Source organism: Molossus molossus, unplaced genomic scaffold (assembly GCF_014108415.1).
Source record: "Molossus molossus isolate mMolMol1 unplaced genomic scaffold, mMolMol1.p scaffold_m16_p_3, whole genome shotgun sequence".
In the NCBI taxonomy this organism is placed as follows: Eukaryota; Metazoa; Chordata; class Mammalia; order Chiroptera; family Molossidae; genus Molossus; species Molossus molossus.
Genome location: NW_023425366.1, coordinates 105,876,244 through 105,898,423, shown reverse-complemented (window position 1 = coordinate 105,898,423; position 22,180 = coordinate 105,876,244). Strand labels below are relative to the sequence as shown.

Here is a 22,180-nt window from a genome sequence, read left to right as displayed (position 1 = left end):
CCATTCTGCTATTGAGCCCATCCAGCAAATATTTTATTTCAGTTACTATACTTTAGCATTCTAAAATTTTCACTTGGTTCTTTTTTTTTTTTTATCCTCACCTGAGGACATTTTTCCATTTTTTGTTCAGGTAGAGTGGGAGGGAGAGAGAGGAACAGAGAGAGAGAGAGAAACATCGATGTGAAAGGGACACATCGAGTGGCTGCCACCCGCATGACCAACCAGGGCCGGGGACAAACTGCAACCGAAGTACGTGCCCTTAGCGGGAACCGAACCCGGGTCTCTCAGGACCGCAGGCCGACCCTCTAACCGCTGAGCCAAACCGGCCAGGGCAACTTGGTTCTTTTTAAAAAATTTTTTTTCTTTATTGATATTAGAGAGACAGAGGAAGGGAAAGGAAGAGAGAGAAACATCAATAAAAGAGAACGCCGACTGACTGCCTCCTGCATGCCCCCCACTGGGGATCAGGCCCACAACCTGGGCATGTACCCTGACCGGGAATCAAACTGGTGACCTGTTGGTGCATGGGTTGATGCTCAACCACTGAGCCACGCCAGCCAAGCTCACTTGGTTCTTTTTTATATCTTCTATTTCTCCACTGATCTGATGATATTCTCCAACTTACCATTCTTTTCAAGAGGATTCACCCTTACTTCTTGGAGCATGGTTATTATAACTGCTTTAAAGTCTTTGTCTGATAATTCGAACATCTGGGTCATCTTGTGGTTAGTATCTATTGATTATATTTCCTCTAAGAATTTGCCAGCTTTTGCTGGTTCTTCATAAATGAAGTAATTTTGGATTGTATTTTGGATATTTTAAATATTATGTTACAAGGCTCTAAGTCTTGTTTAAATCCTATTTAATATGTTGATTTTTTTTTAGTTGTAGCTGGCATTTGACCATGTTAGGTTCAGACCACAAGTTCTAACCAGCCTTCTGTGTGCTGTTATTCCAAGGTCAGTGTGGTTTTCAAAGCCTTTGCAGGCTATTTATACTGGTCCCCCAGGAGCAAGCTCAGGATCTGGGTGGTGGTCTACCCTGTAGCTTAGTTCTCAAAGTACCTGATGTACTGTTGAGGGTCATATCCACTCACACGTAGCTCAGGAATGAGCCCAGAAGTTTATACGTACGTTTAAGAGATCCCTTCTTGAGCTGCCTCCTTCCTGCCATCTTCCCCACACTCTGGCTCTTAGGGGCCCACTGTCATGCCCCTTTGGCTGGAAAACAGAGGCTTTTGTATCCCCACTCTGCCTCTCGCTTCCCATGACAGCATCTAGGCCTGAAGCCAAGTGCCTACTGCCAACTCCTTTTGCACACTGCCAACCCCAGGGCACAGCTTGAAACACAAACCGGTCTGGTTCTGTGGCTGGCTGGCACAGCTTTAGTGTCAATCCCTGGCTCCCGGACACTGGACCAGCTGGCAGCTTTGGGGTGATGGTGATGAGGTGAGGTAGAAGCTGGGGAGACAACCACAGGCAGCTGGGCTGAGCTATTCATCTCAAAAGTGTCAGCGTGTCAACTCTCAGACACATTGTGATTATTAAAACAGCAGATATGATTTTCCAAGTGACTACTTCTGGGATGAACAGGTCCACCTGCTGATTTGCCTTTAATTCCCATAATAGGAATGGTCTGCTACATTTTACACAAGAGAAAGTTGGAACTCAGAAAGATGGAGCCATTTGCTTGAAGCCACACAGCTGGTTAACAGTGGGGACAAGATGCAAACCCAAGTATGCGTAATTCCAGGGTCTGCTCCTCTATGGCAGGGTCCATCATCATCATCATCATCATCATATCTGGTATTTACCGAGAACTATGTTCAAGGCTCTGTATAAAGCTTTTTATATGAAGTATCAAAATTGGAAGGTTATAACAGAGGAGGAAACTGAGGTTCAGAAAGGAGTTAGCATTCACCCCAGGTCGCACACACTTGCTAAGTGGTAAAGGTGACATTTGAACCAAATTGTATCCCACTCTAATCCATGCTTTGAATGGCTGTTCAACCGTCTCTCCAGGAGGCAGAGCTGGGCCTGGTGCCCAGTAAGTCGGGCTGGGAGGGGAGAAGCCAGAGGCTGCTGGGGGCTGCAGAAAGGAGTCGTGGCATGGGTAGGCTGAGGCCAGAGGATGAGGAACATCTGTGCCCCAGACAAATCCACCGTATCTCCAGATCTCAAGGGGTTTTCTGGCTCTCGCACAGTGGCTCTGCCCTTCTCATACTGGCTTCCTGTGCTGGAAAACCTGAGCTTCCCCACTGCCCCACTTCCCAACCCGACACTTTTCCAGCACGTCCTCTGACGCCCTCTCCATCCTGGGGCCGTCCCAGGCGAGAGGGTGGCAGCGCTGTGTCCAGACCTCCGTCTCATTCTCCACCAAGCCTCTCCACCCAGCTCATCTCACCAGCGGATTCAATTAACCAATTTGACGCTACAGCTGCAGAAAGCCAAGCAATTATGGAAAACAGACCAGGTGCCTTGGAACTCACTCCCACAGAGGGGCCTGAGAAGCCTCCAAGCAGACGGCAGGGTGAGGTGGCGGCAGAATAGTACAGGCAAATGCTTGCCCACCCAGGCTGTGCAAGAGAACCCCTGGGAGCTTTGAAAAGTACAGCCCCTCCGCCCAATGCAAACACCCTGGCTGACTCAGTTGCTCCGGGCTAGACCTGGGCATCAGGATTTTTAAGTCCCCACATAATATGAATGCACACAGAGGGTTAGGAAGTCTAATGACGTGCAGGAGGGAGGGACCACTGCTGGAGTCTGATTCTAACAGGTGGAATGACTGTCACTCACCCTGCTGCACTTTCCGGGTCTTCTATGTATGTGCTTCCTCATGTGTGGTCTGCAACCTGCAGCACCAGCGTCACTTGGGTGCTGTCAGAAATGCAGAATCCAAGGCCCCACCCCAGACTGACTGAGTCAGAATCTGCATTTTAACAAACCCCAGGGAGATGCCTATGCATGTTAACGTTTCAGGCCCCACGTTCCCTGATCCTAGCTAGAGACACTAAGAGTTGGCAAAAGCCAGGAGTGGCAGTCATCACCTGGTTTGCCTTCTCGGGTGCTCCGCAGCTGCGCGGCACTGGTGACCACTGACGGGCCCCCTCCTAAGCCTGTGCCCAGGTCAGTCCCTGCAGCAGCTGCCTTGAGAATGTTAATAGGAAAGTGGACAGCAGGGTGTGAGTCCTCCATACCAACCCCTGGCAGCCGTTGGCTCCCAGGCTCAAGCACGAAGTTGGCCTCGATTTCCCTCCCAGACCTCAGTTTACCTTCTGAGCTGGAGCCCTGCCCAATCTCTCTGCATCCCCTGCAACCTTCAGCTCCCAGCTCACATGTCACCCCACTCCCCAGGCTAGGTCGGGTACCCGGCAAGATGTCCTGCCTCTCTCCTTCATTACCCTGAGACCAATTCACAATTAGGTCATTATTGGTGTGGCGTGTGATTAACATCTGTTCCCCGCTAGAATCAAGCTCGATGACAACACGTGTCATGAATGTCTGGTTCCCTATCGAATAGGGAGCATCTAGTGGACAGTGCCAGGCACATAGGAGGTGCTCAAAATAATTCAATCCGTGGGGACTGACACGACCTGGTCAGCTCTTGTTGCAGGGAGCCAGACCTCACCCCCCCTCACCACCCCCATCCGAGGGTCCCTGTAGGCAGCGTGCCCCTCACTCCTGCTTCCTCCTGGCACTGGGAACCTTTCCAAAGCCAAGTGCCTCTTGACCAAGACCAGATGAGTAAGAGCTTTGATGCTGTTCAGGCCAGGAAGCCCAGGGTACTTAAGGGAAACAGAGGGGGGTTCAAGGCTAGGGGAACATGACATGACACTCAGTTCCTTCTAACCTTACGATTTCCCCAAAACTTCACCTCCAAGCAGATGGAGGGTCCCTGATGCTGGGAGTACATCTAAAATAAATTTTCCTTCCCTTTTGGTGTTTTCCACAGAATCTCAGACTAAGTTGACAAAGTGGGTAGAACACATTATTTAGTTATGTATCTATGCCCGTGCTCTTTCAGAAAAGCTTTAGGATGGCTTCTGGCTGATACCTTTGGTGCCCTTCGAGTAATAATAATAATAACAATAATAATAATAATAATAATGGCTAATACTTATGGAGTACTTTCTAAACCAGCATCATACATACATCAAGCCATTCTGGACTTGACAACAACCTACTGAAGCAAGGACAATTACCCCCACTTTACAGATGAGCAAGCTGAGGCACAGAGTGGTCAAGGGACGTGGCACATTCACACAGTGACCCCCAGGCATCTGGCCCCTAACCTCTGGCCCCTAACCTCTGGCCTACCCTCTCAGAAGGGCAGTGAAGGAAGGTGGCGTGTCTCCAGGGCAGCAGTCTGCTGGCGTCCAGCCTCAGCATCCAGGCTCCACCCTGAGCTGCTCAGAGAAACTCTGGGTTCTATGGCCCTCAAGTTGCATTTTCTCTCTCTCTCTCTCTCTCTCTCTCTCTCTCTCTCTCTCTCTCTCTCTCCAAATTGTAATAAGATACCACATAACATTGACCATTTTAACCACTTTTAGGTAAACAATTCAGTGGTATTAAGACAATTCACACTGGCTGAGCGACCATCACTGCCATCCACCTCCAGAACCTTCTCATCTTCCCAAACTAGAACTCCGTACCGGTTACACAGTAACTCCCCTTAGAACCTCTATTCTACTTTCTGCCTCCGTCGCGTTGACCCCTGGAGGGACCTCACGCAAATGGAATCACAGTGTTTCTGCTTTCATCTCTGGCTTATCTCACTTAGCACAATGTGCTCAAGGTTCACCCACGTTAGAGCAGGTGTCAGAATCTCACTGCTTTTAAGGCTGAATAACATTCCACCATACGTGTGGACCACACTTTGTTTATCCATTTATCTCCCCATTGACGGACACTTGGGTTGCTCCCAGCTTTTAGCTGTCGTGAAACCTGCTGCTATGAATGTGGGTATGCAGATATCCGAGTCCTGCTTTCTAGCCTCTTGGGTGTACACCCAGAAGTAGAGCTACAGAATCATTTATGGTAATTTCATTAATAAAACTTAACAGCCATCAGCAAGCTGCATTTCTTTTATTAATCCCCCTCCCCCCAATTCTAACCACAGCCCAATAACCTCAGCGGCCAACCCCACTACACATTCCTGGGTGGCGTGTTGTCGTCTCAGGAATCAAAACACAGTTTCCCCCTTCTTTTCTTTAAACTTTGGCTGCAGAAATAACCTGACTGAAGATTACAGAAGAACTCTCTCCCACACAGGAAAAGAAATGCTCAGAAACCCAGCCCACCAGTGAATTACCAGCTTTTACCAGGATTCTTTTTTTTAAATCCTCACCAGAGGACATTTTTCCATTTTTTTTGTTCAGACAGAGGGGGGGGGGGGGGGGAGGGAGAGAGAGAGAGAGAGAGAGAAACATTGCCGTGAAAGGGACACATCGAGTGGCTGCCACCTGCACGACCAACCAGGGCTGGGGACAAATTGCAACCGAGGTACACACTCTTAGCAGGAACCGAACCCAGGTCTCTCTGGACCACAGGCCGATGCTCTAACCGCTGAGCCAAACTGGCCAGGGCTTACCAGGATTCTTGGCAAACGCTTACACTGCACATCAACCTTACTTTGCTATGAAGTGTTTGGAAACAAGTCAATGGGCTGGGTTTCATCTCTTTGGCGTGGAGGTAACAGCTCTTTCCCCTAGTTGGTACGTAAAGCAATAGCACCTTATAGATTTGGATTCAAGAGAACAGGAGCTTCGTCTAGGTATGTATCAGCTCAGGCTGCATTCTTTTATCATCCCAGCCAGCGCCCTTTATGAAAAATGCCACCCCAGCTGGAATTTCCACTCATGGCTGTGGTTCTGAACCCTGACTGAGCAGCAGAAATATCTGGGGTGCTTTAAAGATATAGGTCTACATAGAGCCCAGGACCCCAGCACAGTCCAACTGAATCAGAGTCTCTGGGGTAGGGTATGCCCATTGGTAGCATTTTATTTTTATTTTTATTTTATTATTATTTTTTATCCTCACCCGAGGACATTTTTCCATTTTTTGTACAGATAGAGTGGGAGGGAGAGAGAGGAAGGGAGAGAGAGAGAGAAACATCGACGTGAAGGGACACATCGAGTGGCTGCCACCCACACAACCAACCAGGGCCGGGGACAAACTGCAACTGAAGTATGTGCTCTTAGCGGGAACCGAACCCGGGTCTCTCCGGACCACAGGCCGACACTCTAACCACTGAGCCAAACTGGCCAGGGCCATTGGTAGCATTTTAAAGTTCCCAGCTGATGCTGAAGTGCAGCCAGGGTTGAGGATCCTTATTTAAGGGGACAGGGAGGCCTGCGATCTTTCCTTGTCTGCAAAGAACATTTTCAATGGGCTTTTAACTGGAGGAGAGGGAACCCTGAGCTGTGGGCCCATAACGCCAGTATTTAAAAGAGAGAAGCAGCCCTGGCTGGTTTGGCTCAGTGGTTAGAGCTCTGGCCCGCAGACCAGAGAGTCCCGGGTTCGGTTCCCACTAAGGGCATGTACCTTGGTTGCAGTTTGTCCCCGGCCCCGGTTGGGGTTGTGTGGGTGGCAGCCATTCAATGTGTTTCTCTCACGTCGATGTTTCTCTCTCTCTCTTTCTCTCTGTCTCTCTCTCTCTCTCTCTTTCTCCCTCTCTTCCTCCTGCTCTATCTGAAGATAAATGTAAAAATGCCCTTGGGTGAGGATAAAAAAAAAAAAAAGAGAGAAGCAGTCCTGGCTGGTTAGAGCATCAGGCCATGGATCAATGAGTTGCGGGTTCGATTCTGATCAAGAGCACATACCTCTGTTGCAGTTCGTCCCCACCCCTGGTTGAGGTCATGCAAGGGCAGCCAGTCAATGTGTCCCTCTTACATTGATGTTTTTTTCTCTCTCTCTCTCTCTCTCCCTCCCTCCCACTCTATCTGAAGATAAATGGAAATGTCCCTGGGTGAGGACTGAAATAAAATAAAAAGAGAAGAAGGTCTTCCACGGACGGAGCACAGGCTGTGCAGCTGACGACCGCCACAGTACGCTGGGTCAAGAGGCACGGAGGCTGGGCGCCTGCAGTGCTGCCCCAGCTGGAGGCTTCTGCCTGATGGGGTTCACATGTGGGGTGCAAGGGTTTCAAAACAACCTCTGGACTATATGCAAAATTTTCTGTCCTCCTAAGGAGGGACCTTCAGCGTCGACAACCCTTTCTCTGAAGCTCCGCTTTATCACAGTATTCCACGAGGTGGTAGATGACACAGTTATTACAAGTAAAGAGTTAGACCCCTTTGTATTTACCTTCACCTGGAGGGACTGAACACATTCATGGTTACTAACACAGGAGCAAGTTTCCAAGTGATGTCCACAAAATGGTCTGGAAGCCCCACAAGAGCGGGGATGGTCCGTCTGTTCACGGCCACGTTCCAGTCCTGGGAGACAGTGTCCGGCACAGAGAAGGTGCTTAATACCCAGCTCTGGAATCAATGAATACCTTTTCACAGGAGCTGAATCCTCTATATGCAGATGCTGTTCGTGTGAACAGGTAGAGAAGTGTGTAGAGTGACACACGCCAGGACATTAAAGGTGCTGACTCCAGCGAGAGGGACTGGAGGGGGGATGATGAAGACAGTACAATTTCCTTTTAATCGGAGGTCGTCGTTACTGAGTGCTCGGTGCTAGGCTCAGTGCCCAGCACTGATTAGGGATTGCCCTAATTTAATCCAGGTACCAATCCTTTGAAGTGCCCTTGTCTGGTGACCCCCATTTTACAGATCCTGTCCAAGGCCACAAAGCCAGAGCCAGGGCTGCCCCCCAGCCCATGCATTTCACGCTTCTCTGCTGATTCCTTGACCTTACTCACCTTTGGGTTGTATCCCCCATTATAACAATCACGTGCTACATTTTCCATGAAATGTAACAGTGTCGGGGCTTTCCATATGGGCTCTCAACGCCACTCCACCCTGACCCCCACGACCCGCCTAATCTAAAGGTGTGACATTAAGTCCTTTATTCTCAGTAGGGACTTAGGAATCGATACTCCATGCCTGGATCCAGTCTTGATTTCAACATAGAATTGACCCTTGAATAAAGCTGGGTTTAGAGGTGCTGACCCCACGCAGTCAAAAATCTACATGTAATTAATTAGTCAGCTCTTTGCACCTGTGGATACCCAACTGTGACTGAATACAGTAGACCCTGAATGACACAAGTTTGAACAGTGTAGGTTCACTTATATGCATATTTTTTTCAATAAATACCTATTGAATAAAGTAAAAATACTAAATACTTATTGAAATTAATAAGTATTTATTGAATAAATAAGGTTCAACTATAGTTCCCACTGCCTGCCCTCCACCATTTACAGATTAGGTGAAATCACTGTCTTCTGTCTTGGCCTAACATCTTGGGAAGAGCAGGGTCCTTGGACAGCAGCCACACAGGCTGCATCAGACAGAATCGTTCTATCTGCTTAGGGCACGCGAAACCTCGTTGGCTGTAGACTCTCCCAGTGACAGGCCCTGGGGAAGCTCAGAACCAACCTGCCTGGAGGGGTCTCGGAACACAAAACATTTGCAGTCTTGGTGATGAGAAGCAATTAGCTCGTGCAGAGGAAGCCATACATGCAAGGGGGTTTCGGCCATGGCCCGATTTCTTGGGAGGCCTGCAGCCAAGGATTCTAGACCAGATCGAAACAGATGAGAGCTTCCAATGACCCCAGAGCAGGACCCCTCAGAGTATGATGTCGGATCCCTGATGCCAGGGCTACCTCGTGCTTGAGGAAATGCAGATGCCTTGATCTTTGGCGCTAACAAGGCCAGAGCTTGAACTCTATCTCTACCAGCTTGAGCCACCAGGTGGGTTGTTTAGGTTTTAGGCCTCAGTCCCTAGCTCTATAAATTGATGAGGATGATACTGACTTGACACAGTAGTTTCTAATGAATATTAGCAGTAATACAGGTGAAGCCCCTGCCATGAATAGGACATAGAAGACAATAACCATTACCTCTATGAATTCTAACCATGCTGTGGTGGGCAGCTTCTCAAATGACTCCCAAAGAGTCCTACTTCCCAGTATTCACGCCCTTGTGCAATCCCCTTCCCTTGAGTATCAGCTGGACCAAGTGAGTTGCTTCTAATGAATAAAAGGGACAGAATGTCATTTCTGAGAGTAGGTTACAAAAAGGTTATGGCTTCCATCCTGCTCAGCCTCTCTGGCTCCCTCACTTGCCCACTCTGATAGAAATCATCTGCCAGGTTGGGAGTTGCCCTACAGTGAAGCCCACGTGGTGAGGGACCAAGGGAGGTCAACTGGCCAACATCCAGGAAGGAACTCAGGCTCCCAGTCTAACAGCCTTAAGAAATTGAATCCTGCCAGTGTGTGAGTGAGCTTCAAAACAGATCCTCCCCCAGCTGAGCCTTCCGATGACACTGCAGCCCTAACCAAAACCTTGACTGCAGCCTGTCAGAGGACATTGGCCAGAAGCACCCAGCCTGGGTTCCTGACTCATAGGAACGATGAGATAATGTGTTCATTGTTTTAAGCCACTCAATTTTAGGGTGATTTGTTGTGCAGCACTGAATGACTAATATACCAGGGAAACAACAGATTAAATTCAACCAGAGTGGCACATGACGCCTCTACTTAAATACTAAGTCCTCTGGGAAGCCTCTCAAAATCCCCCTCCCTGATGACTCTGAGGCCCCAATTTTCTCATGTTTCCCTATTGGACTGTAAGCTACTTAAGTAATATCATCAAAGCTTACATAGTGAGCACTTATTATTATTCCAAAATTGTATGTCACTTAATCCTTACAACAAATTTACAAAGCAAATACTATTATTACCCACATCTTATAGAAGAAACCGAGGCTCAGAGAGGTTAAGTACCTTGCTCAAAGTTGAACATACCTCACCTGGGGAGTCATCAGGGTCTACCTACCTGTAAACACTAGGCTGGCGTTTTCCAGTTCTTCTTGGGGAACTTTGAAGCTGAAAGACTCATTATAGAAAGGATCAATTGTGCCTCTTAAGAAGGAAGTCTTCTTTGTTTTCACAAGCTTGAGTCCATGTACCAGCTGGATTTTCACAAAGGGGTCTGAGAATTGGATACAATATCAAAGAATGTTAGAGATCATGAAACCCAATCCATCCAGTCATACATTCAATTTCCCATCCATTCATTTGTCTATCCATTCATTCTTCCTTCCTTCTATCTGTCCATCCATCCATCATCCATCCATCCATTTTCCCTTCTATCTGACAGCCCAACCACTTACCCATCCTTTCATTTATCTTTCCATCAATTCATCCATCTTCTATCCACCCCTCCTTTCGCTCATCCATTTTCCCATTTACCAATCTATCTATTTTTCCTTCCTCCTTTTCCCTTCTTCTCTTCCTCCAGCCATCCAGTATTTATTGAGCTTCTCCCATGTGTCGGGCAGTTTACAGATAAAGAAACTGATGACTCAAGATGAGAAATGATTTGCTTAAGATCTGACTAGTGGAGAAAGAGCCAGACCAGAACCTGTCCCAGTGTTCTGTCCTAGAAAACCCATCATCATCTCAGTGAGCCCGTAGCCTATACCCAGAACACAGATGGCAGAATTATAACTATCATTCTTAGATCACTTTACAATTTACAAAGAGATTCACGTACATTATCTAACTGAATATTGTTTAAACAACCCGGTGAGATGAATACTGTTATTATGTCAGTTTTTCAGATGGAGAAATTGAGGCTCTTAGAAGTTAAGTAACTTCCCCAAGGCCACATTATTTGCGAGCAGTAGAAATGAAATTTGGTTCCAGGCAGTTTGATTCTGAAACCCTTAATCATTTTATCATACTGACTCTCCAGCCTTAATACCATCCCTTCCACTGGCCCCTTTTGAAACTTGTTTTTGTAATGTGATATCTGAAAATGCAAACTGTCTTTTAAATTCAGCTGTCACCTTATAGCAAAAGTAATTTACTTTAGCTATTGCACTTAGAGAAGACAGTATTTCCACTGCTGAGCTGAAGAGATCCCAGCAACCATGGCTGCTTTCGTGATAATATCCTTGCTGTCATTGGAGAAGCTACATATATGGAATGTAATCTGTTTCATTTCATTAAAAGTCATGTTTGAATTGGTTTGCTATAAAATAGACACTTTGAATACAACAGTCTTCTCAGAGCTGGGGTTTATAAAGATTTATGGTACACTTGAAATGAGCTGAGGGTAAAAAACCTTAGGGTGAATACACCAACTCTCTCTGATTAGGACGCATGGTCAATGCACACTAACGCCACCTGGCGGATGATGTCTCTATTGCAGGTATAGCCACTGGAAAGGCGCCACTTCCTCTGGGCTGCATGTGTACAAAGAGAAATCTACATTTCGGTAGTTATCACACCTGGTCTCAGTCAAATCCCCAATTCAAAAGGGATTATGAGATGGCATCATTTACCTGCTTCATTTTAAGACATATCTGATTATTTTACCTCTTGAACTAAATCCTAGTTCTGGATACTGTCTGTCTTCACAGGGTCTTATCTTATTAATAGTATCCAGGATGCAGAAAAGAAAATCAGGTCTTTTGTGTCAAACAAACACAGATGCCCCGTTGAAGAAATGGGGGAGGGGGGCATCACACTGTACCTGAACCTTGGCTCACATCCGTCTGAAGAAGTTGCTTGGCTCGAATGACATCAACATTTAGTCTCCCAGCACTTGGGAGATAATTCAGTGACAGAAGTAGCTCCCCCAGCTCCACTTCATTCTGCAGAGAAAGAAAATAGTTGAGAAGTTGCCTTTTTTCTTTTATTTTGCACCGACCATGCAGGAAATTGATTCCAGAAGTTCACAATTGGGCTTCTGTGGGTGGATCAGTTGACAGCGGGTACCTCTTTCTTTGACTTCTTTTACCTCTGACCCCAATTATTTTTTTCTATCTCAGAAAGTGTTTTTTGCCCTTAGAACACATAACAGCAGCAACAACATAGTGATAACAAAAGCATCAATAAAGATAATAAATAAGTGCTACAGGTCATTCAAGTATTGTGTTAATAAACACTTTACATATAAAAGCTGGTTCAATCTATATAATGAGTCTGTGAGATATGAGTATTACTGAGGAAACTGAGGCTCACAGGGGTTAAACACTTGTCCGAGGCCAGACAGCTAGAAAGTAGTAGCACTGGCATTTGAACGCAGGGAGTCTGATTCCAGATACTCTGACCACTATGGTTAATAATTTGGATTTGTAATATAAATTAGGGAGGATTCTCCTTACAAATAACATTACCTTCACTCATTCACATTCTTGGTTTTGTATGTTTGTTTGTTGAGTGGGAAAGGCAATGATGGCTTCCCCTTTAGGCAGAACAGGTGTGTGCGCTGGGTCCCCTAGAAGCAGGATATACCCCTCCACCTCCACTTCAAATAAAAAAGACAGAAATATTTTTGTTTTTGCAAGAATGGGGTATTTGGTATTTCAGAAATAATACTGATGTAATCATTGTGGGTAACTTAGACCATTGCTATGATTTATAGTTGACAGTTATTATCTTGATCGACATATGATATGATGCTCCATTATCTTCAGGGCTTGGGGTGTCAAGGTCATATCTTCAACTAGCCCTGGAGAAAGTGAACGGTCCTCACTTCCTCTGCCCCAGAATGTGTGACACATATGAACAGCAGCATCTATGCAATATCAAAAACGGCAGCTCTGAACAACCTGAAGGCGAAACTGTCCCTGGAGAGTTCAGGAAGCCAGTGTCTTCTTTGTCTCTCTTCCCTTGAAGATGCTACATTGAAAAGCTGACCAGCAGCCAGCTGGTAAGAAATTTAGGATATGGGAACAGAAATCAGGACCATCTACTCCAGTAGCTCCTCAACCTCAACCTTTCCCTGAAGGATCATGAAATTTATGGCCATCTTTGTACCATGAAGTATTGACATATTATTATTTTTTCTTGATTGATTTTAGAGCGAGAGGAAGGGAGAAAGAGATAGAAACATCAATGAGAGAGAACACTGATTGGCTACCTCCTGTATGGCCCCCACATGGGGGATGTGGCCCACAACCTGGGCATGTGCCCTAACTGGGAATCGAATTGGCGACCTCTTGGTGCATGGGTCGATGCTCAACCACTGAGCCACACCGGCCGGGTGATGTATTGGCATATTAAACTTATATCAACCTTGGGCATTTTTACAACCCCCACCACCACTACCACCTCCAGGGACTTTTGGCCATGTCTGAAGACATTTTTGGTTGGTACAACTGGGGACAGGGTTGTTACTGACATCTAGTGGGTGAAGGCCAGGAATGCTACTAAATATCCTACAAAGTGCAGGACACCCCAACACCCCAACACAAAAGGACCTGGCCCAAAACGTCAACAGTGCTGAAGTTGAAAATGTTAACTAAACCTATGAACCGTGGGCTGATTCAGACTCTTCGCTTACACATGATTGTAGCCTGAACAAGCACTAAGAGCAATCAAAGACTGAATTTTTCTCCAGACCGAAGAGGCCAAGGCACCAGCTGTAAGCCAGAGATCAAGCTTTGACTTCCATCCTTCCGCCTCCTCCTTAGGGCTCCTTTGCTGCGAATAGAAACCCAAGCACCAGACACAAAACTCTTCCCAGGAAGTAAGCTCAGCTGCCCAAAGGGAATGGATTGCTTTTTGGGGGAGGGGTAACCTCTAACTCTTTGAAGTCTCCCTTCTTCTACCCATATTAGTCAGATAAGGTCATCCTGTCAGACCTGGAACAATTTGGTTCAATACTCTAGGTTTATAAAGGAAAACTGAACCAGGCCATTCCCTCACTTCCCTGGTTAACACCCTCCCCATCACTCTTAGAATGAAATCCAAAATCCTCAGCCTAGTCTGCAATAGGATTTGTCAACCTTGGCACTAGTGCCATTTTGGGCTGGGTCATTCTGTTAGGGGGATCATCCTGGGCATTGTAGGATGTTTAACAGCATCCCTGTTCTACCCACTAGATGCCAAAAGACTACTACCCTCTAACTATGACCATCCAAAATGTCTCTAGACATTACCAAATATCCCTTGAAGGAAAATTGCCCGTTTGAGAACCACGGGTCTACCAGGATCTCAATAATTTGCCCCTGCCAACATCTCAGACCTCACCCAGTAGCCACATCTGTCTTCTTTCTATTCCTTGAAAACACAATACGTTCCGGCCCCAGGGCTTGTACCCGCTGTGCCCTCAGCTTGGGGATCTCAACTCAAATGTCACCTCCTCATCTCAGACTTCCAGCAGCACCCAGTGGAAAATCCTTCCCTGCCTCCGTCGCTTTCCACCACATCACATGGTTTTATTTCTTCTGTGGCACTTTGTCCTTACTGGATATTTTTTTGTTCTCTATAAAGGCAAGGACAGGGCCCATCTGTCCCTCACCACACTCATAGCACTTGAACAACTTCCACAGATGATCACGAGGACAAGCTGTGCAGCCCCGACACGGGGCTCCGCTACCACATCATGGTCCCGGAGGAGTCATCGGCACGGTGTCCGTCACCCGCCCTATCCCACCTCGGAACGGAAGCCGAGGTGGGGGAAGGAACTGGGTGCCACTCTGCTCTTGTCCTTCTCAAGGCAATGTCACAAATAAACAGGCGTCGTTTCCTTTTTTAAGATCCTGATGAGCTTAATTTGGTTGCTTGGAGAACCGAAATAGACTGTAAATTACTCAAATGAATCCAGAAGGCCCCCTGCAAGCTCCCAGCAGCGGGCTTGCACTAGCGCTCGCTCTCTTCCCAGACAAAAAGTCTCTCCCCCGGCAGCCTTTGAACACCCTAAGTTCTAATCAATAAAAGGGAAAGCAAAGAAAACCATCTGGGACAAAAGGCACTTTCTGGGGAAAACAACAGCCCGGCTCTTCTGCCACACTTCCTTTGAAGTGCTTCTAAGGTGCCACCTCGCTCTGGCCTAGCACAGGGATTCAGTTACGTGCACTTTCTCCAATGCCCAGGTCCGAGCACAGCTGCTCTGAGCTCCCGGGCCTCCGTTCGCACGGGCTGGGAGAAACAGTTCGTCTCTTCATTTACTGCACAAACAACATTAAAATACGAATGCATTTTTAAAGCATAAAACCCAGCCACAATCCCAGCACTTGACACATTTCATCAAATGCTTTCTTTTCTCCAGCCCACCCGCCTTCGTGTTCTTTTCCAGTCCTTGTCAATACATCAAAACTGTATCTGCACAGCTGCCCTGACCACACGGGCCGATTCTGAGACCTCCCCGCCCCCTTTAAACTCAAATAGACACACATTTTCCCATGTTACCACCCAGACATGTAAAGTATCATTTAGTATCTACACAGACTATTCCATTAGGCGGAAACACTATAATTGACTTTAACCTTTTTCCTATTGTTAGGTACTTAGGTTATTTCGAATGGCCTAAAATTGGGCACTTTGACATTTCTATTTTTTAGATTACATCATTCTAATAAAACCCGGGGTGAGATCACTGGGTCAAAGACTGTATCAAGATACATAAATAATATCCACATCCTTTTTGGCCACTCGGTCTGAATTCACAAAGCACTGGCCGAAAGGGCTAACCAACTTCCCAGCCACTAGCAGGGGGTGAGGACAGCAGCAGCACCGGGCAGTAACATTCTGACAAATGTCCTTGATCAGTGTGGCTGTTAAAATATTTGTTTGCACCTCTTTGGAGACCTAGCCATAGATCGATTTTGTCGCATTTCCTGTTTTGCGTGGAAACACTGACTTTCTGATTTCCGGTGTGAGTTCATGGCCCCTCCTGGACTGGCACATGGTGTGGCTACCAGACACATTTTGCACCGGATTGTTGTTGTCTGTTACTGTCCTTTTTTCTAATTATTCCCATCCACTGGGTGTCTTACAGTGGATTTAGCTTGTATTTCCCTGACTGCTTAAAAGGTTGAGCATCTTTTCATGCTTATCAGCTATTCATGCTTTCTCTTCTTTGAAAACCTGTTTGTTTCATGTTGCCCGTTTCTTTTCTATTGAGTATTTGTCTTTCTCTTATGAATTTATAAAAAGGCTTTTAAATACTATGGATACAGCTAAATTATTCACAAGTTATGTGCTGTGATGGGTTGAACTGTGTCCGACCTAAATCCGTGTATTTAAGTCCCAACCCCCAATATCTCAGAATGTGACCTTATTTGAAAATAAGGTCTTCATAGGTGTAATTAGTTAAGATGAGGTGATACTGGAGTAGGGAGGGCCTCTAATCCAATATGACTGGTGTCCTTATAAAAGGAGGAAACTTGGACATAGATACACACAGGGAGAAGATCACGTGAAGACTGGAGTTATATTGCCATGAGCCAAGGAACTACCAGAAGCAGAGAGAAATGTGGAACAGGTCCTTCCAAGAACCTTCATAGGGAGCGTGGGTCATGGACTGCCAGCCTCCAGAACTGTGGGACAGCACATTTCTGTTTAAGTCACTCAGTGTGTGGTACTTTGTTACAACGGCCCTAGCAAACTAATATGTGTGTGTACAAACATATTCTCTCAGTTTGTGGGTTGCCTTTTCATTTTTCTCCATATTTTCTGATGAGCAGAACGCATATTTGCATTGCAGAATGCCTCCGTCTTTCCCCTCTCTGGTTTACACTGTGTGGCCTTTCCTAGAAATGCTTTGCTATACTAAAGTCATAGAGATAGTCTCCTTCTAAAACTTCAAGTTTGGCCTTTTAAACATGAGGCCTTGGGCTGCCTGGACTTGATTTTGGTGTAAGGTATGAGATAAGGCTCTGTTTTCATTTTTGAGGTACTGACCTTTTCTCCCATCTTTCTGCCCCACGAAGCTGTGAGCTTATTTGGGGTAGTGATCTTACATTGCTTCTGTCCCTCTCCCAGGTAGAGAACACACCCCTGGTGAATGGTGGCCAAGAGAAACATTTGTCTAAGTCCTTCCTAGGAAGCTACACCTTCCAGGGAAGATGTGAGAGAAGCTGGATCTTCTGGTGTCTGAGAGTTTACGTCTAGGACTCAATGGCCATCCAAATTAGATCAACCTACTTCAGATCCACTCGAGCTTCTCGAAAGAGATATTGATTCCATCCTAAATTGGGCTCCCAGCGTGGCAGAGACAGCTGTTCAGCAGAGATTGCTCCAGAACATGAAATGTTTTAGCCCAAACTAAAATGACAGGCTTCAAGCCTTGCCTCCTAGCTACCCAGTGCTCGTGATGAAGGGCCGACGGAGAAAACTCTATTAGGGTGAGTCACCGTTCAGCTGCAGCAGTAGCAGAGAGGACAGCCCAAGGCACTTACAGAGAAGCAGCTGGGAGCCCTGGCCAGGTAGCTCAGCTGGTTAGAATGTGGTCCTGATACTCCAGGGTTGAGTGTTCAATCCCGGGTCAGGGCACATGCAGGAATCAACCAATGAGTGCATGGATAAGTGGAATAACAAATCAATGTTTCTCTCTCCCCCCCTTTCCTCTTTCCTCTCTCTCTCTCTCTCTCTCTCAAATCAATAAATAAAAATTAAAAAGACAAAAACCAGATGGGAGAAGCTGTCAGCTAAGGGAGGCTTTTGAGCTGGCAGTCCAGCCCCAGAGCCTTCTTCCATCTGCTCGCTCCATTTCTGCACGGAAAGCCCCCATCTGTTTCTCTGTGTCTCACCAACACCTCCCTGACCTCAGATCCAGCCCAACTACCCAGTCGACAGGCGTTTCTAGAGAACCTCCCACACGTGGGGCTCAGGGCTAGCACACAACAGGTGCCTGATGATGACCCACTGGGTGACTGCTCCAGGCACACGGGGCAAAGCAGTGGACAAGACGGGTAAGGTCCCTGTCGCAGCTCCCGAGAGTAAACATTATTGAATTGATCATTATGCATAACTAATTATGAGGTGATTTAATCAGCACTGTGGTGGGTGCTGTGGGAAGTGACCTTCCTAAGACTCCCCTATAGAAGCAGGAACAGGAGTTAGAGGGCCAAGAAGCACACGCACTAAACAACTGAGAAGGCCAATATGGACAAGTGAAGGGGCGGAGGAGGGTGGGCTGGGGGGACGGGTGCAGGGCTGAGGCTGGGGAAAAGACAGGTCTGCTCTGCCTTCTTGCCAGGTGAGGAGTTTGGACTCATCCTGTGGAATAGGGAGACAGAGGGTCACGAATTAGATGTGTGTTTTTAAAAGACCCCTCTGGCTGCACCTCCTTCCTCTTCTGGTGGTTCTAGCCATCTTTCATTCTTTTCTTTTTTTCATGTTTTTATTGATTTCAGAGAGGAAGGAAGAGGACAAGAAAGAAACATCAATCAGCTGCCTCCTACACACCCTCTACTGGAGATCGAGCCCACAACCCGGGCATGTACCCTGACTGGGAATCGAACCAGCGACCTCTTGGTGCCCAGGACAAGACTCAATCAACTCAGCCACACTGGTCACATCTTTCATTCTTTCATCATGTTGTAATTATTCACTTCTCTGCAGCTCTCGCAACAAACTCTTTTAAAGGTTATTTTACTTTTCGTGTACTGTCATTTCTTTGGAGAAGGACTGCACCTCCTATGTTCTCACCCCTCTCTTCTTTGTGCGCTAGTAACTGGAAGTTGCATGGTTGGCATGGGTTGAATTTTTGTCTCCCAAAAAGACAGGTTGAAATGCTAATCCTTGGTATCTATGAATGTGCCCTTATTTGGAATTAAGAATTTTGCAGATGTAATCAAGTTAAGATGAGGTCATACTGAAGTATGGCAGGCCCCAAGTCCAATATGACTGGTATCCTAATAAAAGGAGAGGCAGAGAGGGAGACACACAGAGGAAAAGGGAACACCGTGTGCCGACATAGGCTGAGATCGAGGTGATTCATCTACAAGTCAAGGTACGCCAAGAATGGCCACACCACCAGAAGTTAGGAGGCAAGGCATGGAAGAGAATCCCCCTCAGAGCCTCCAGAAGACACCAGCCCTGCTGACACCTTGATTTTGGACTTCCAGCCTCTAGAACTGTGAGAGAATAAATTCCCGTTTAAACCACCTGGTCTGTGGTCATTTGTTCTGGCAGCCCCAGGAAATACAGTGGAGATTAAGCAAAAAGACTGAGTCACAGATCATGCAAAGGGCCTGGGAAATAGTGTTTTAAGTGCCCCAGAAATACTGATAACACAGCCATTTCAAGCTATGGGCTCAGATAAGATCACTTAGGGATCTTTAATCTAGTCCACTAGAAATATCCACATGGATGTGTCATGGTCATGCTTAACACCTCTAGCCATACTAAACTACTCATCACCCCCCGACCCCAATCTCACCTGCTCCTCCCACTTCACTGTCCAGCATGCTCATCAATGTGGCAAACTGAGCAAGACCCTGGAGGTGTCCCTCACCCTCTTCCTTCATGTCACTTCTAACTCCCAAACATCCTCAACTCAAAACCCACCCCTGATATTGGTCCCACCTGGACGCCTTGCCCACCAGTCAAAGGTCACTTGCCTCTGTTCTCACACACCTCTAAACCAGTGATTCTCAACCAGGTGATTATACCCCCAGGAGATATTTGGCAATGTCTGTAGACATATTTGGTTGTCACCACTGGGGAAGGGGATGCTACTGGAACCTAATGGGTAGAGGTCAGAGGTGCTGTTGAACATTCTACAGTGCTCAGCACAGCCCCTCACAAAACAGAGTGATCTGATCCAAGATGTCACTAGTGAGATCTAACTTATCTGGAACTCATCTTGTCTAAATCCAACTTGTGCACTGCCCCAGAAGAAGCAACCTAAAATGCAAACCTGACTAGGTTTCCCCACTTTTTATCTTTTTAAAAAAATATGTTTTTGTATATTTTTTAGAGAGAAAGGAAGAAAGAGAGAGAAACAACAATGTAAGAGAGAAACATCTATCGGATGCCTCCTGCATGCTCCCTCCTAGCGAGCAAACCTGCACCTCGGGCATGTGCCCTGACCAGGAATTGACCTGAGATCTCTCAGTCCATGGGACGACGCTCAATCCACTGAGCCACTCTGGCCAGGCTCCCTTTTATATCTTTTAATTCCTGCCCCCTTCCAGATAAATGCTATCTGTGAGGTTCTTCAACCCCTCAATCTCATGTCATGCCATTCCTTGTATGGTCAAACTATGTGCCAGGCAACTGGAACATACTTCCCTCCTGCTCCTGCCCCACACCCACAAATAGGGACAAGGTGTCCCTGACCTGTGCTCCCACGGGCCTCAGACTTACCCCTTAGAGCAAATACTACTAACAGGTCATTCATTCCACAAACAGATGCTTTTTCTGAACCAAGTACTGCCACAACACTGGGTATAGGGCAGTAAATGAGATCTCCTGGAACCCTATTCCAGGGAGGTGTCAGGACAGGGCATGTCTTAGGACTTTGGGTTCTGTTACCTTCTTTCTAAATTGTGAGCCCACGCTAGAGTTGTAACATGAGAAACTTCCTAACATGTTTACTAAATAAGTGAATAACCACAGCAGAAAATATTGATTGAGTGTCTCTGAAGCACACATGGGGATGAACATATAGCATACATTATCCCATTCAGTTCTCAAAAGAACCCTTTGATATTAATGATGCCAATGATGGTATTGATGATAAAGGTGCTGCTGCTGATGCCAATGATAATAAGGGTCTGATGATAATGTTGATTATAATGATGTTGATGATGATTGTGATGATGATAATGTTAATGATGATGATTAGATGGTGCTGCTGTTGTTGATGGTGTTGATGATAATGATGACAATGATAATGATGACGATGATGGTGTCGATGATGATGATGGTGTTGATGGTGTGATGGTGATGATGATGATGATAATGATGATGATGATGGTGGTGTTGACAATAATGCTGATGAGGGTGGTGTTAATAATTATGCTGATGATGATTATGATGGATGGTGTTGATGATAATGTTTGTGATGATGTTGATGAATATGTTAATGATGATTATGATGCTGCTGCTGCTGATTATGATGGTGGTGATGATGTTGATGGTGCCAATAATGATGATAATGATGTTGACGATAATGATATTGATCATGGTGTTAAGTATGTTGATGATGATGATGATGATTATGATGGTGCTGCTGCTGGTTATGATGGTGATGATGGTGTCAATGATAATGATGATGATGTTGATGATAATGCAGTTGATGATGATGTTGTTGATGGTGTTGATGTTGATGATGCTATGATGATATGATGATGATGATGATGTTAAGATGATGAGGATGTTGATGATGGTGTTGATAATTTTGATGATGATGATGTTGATGATGATGATCATGGTGTTAATGATTATGTTGATGATAATTATGATGATGATAATGTTGATTATGATGGTGTTGATGTTGATAATGATGTTGATGTTATGATGATAATGATGATGCTGATGACGACAGTGATGATGCTGATGCTGATGATAGAGATGATGATGATCATCATCATGTTGATGATAACCAACATTACTGAGAGCACATCACCTACCAGGCACAGAGCTCAAAGTGCTTCCCTTTATTTTTCCATTTCATCTTCACTACAAGCCTTTGGGAAAGGAACTGTTATTATCCTCATTGGACATATGAGTAAACTGAGACACTGGAAGGTTAAGGCACATGCCTGACATCACATAGTAAAGCAGGCAGCAGAGCCAGGGGATGATACAATGACAATTATATCTGGTCTTTGTCCTAAGTTCCTGGAACACAGCTCCTAAAACCCCTGGAATCTCTGGAGTGATAAGAGTGTCTTCTGTATGCTAATGAGTTTACTGATGGCTAGAAGTTTCTAGATAGCTTCAGGATGGTGGCTAGTCACCAGAAAGACTAAGGCCTGATTAGAAGGTTGGAACTCTCAGCCCCAACCCCTATTTTCTAGGGAGGAGAGAGAAGTTGGAGGCTGAGTTATCATCAATGGACAATGATTTAATTAATCATGCCTACATAATGAACTTCCATAAAAATTCATAAGTAACAGGATTTAGAGATCTTCTAAGTTAATGAATGCATAAAGGTGCTGGAAACTGGACTGTACCTGGAGAGAGATGGGGAGCTCTGCACCCATCTCCCCAATACCTTACCTTATGTATCTCTTCCGTTGGCTGTTTTTAGTTGTATCCCTTATAATAAACTGACAGTAGTAAGTAAAGTTCCTTGCTGAGTTCTGTGAGCCATTCCAGC

General features: G+C 46.0%; 1 protein-coding gene across 2 annotated transcripts in view; it reads right to left on the bottom strand.

Annotated features, from left to right (window-relative positions):
- SYT17 (synaptotagmin 17) overlaps positions 1–22,180 on the bottom strand; it is a 78,289-nt gene that overhangs the window by 19,027 nt on the left and 37,082 nt on the right. For both annotated transcript variants that reach the window (XM_036280276.1, XM_036280277.1), the window contains exons 6-7: positions 11,651–11,771; positions 9,947–10,102 (exon numbers count right to left, since the gene is read on the bottom strand). In XM_036280276.1, coding sequence (XP_036136169.1) covers positions 9,947–10,102; positions 11,651–11,771 — 277 coding nt within the window. The remainder of the gene's footprint in view (positions 1–9,946; positions 10,103–11,650; positions 11,772–22,180) is intronic.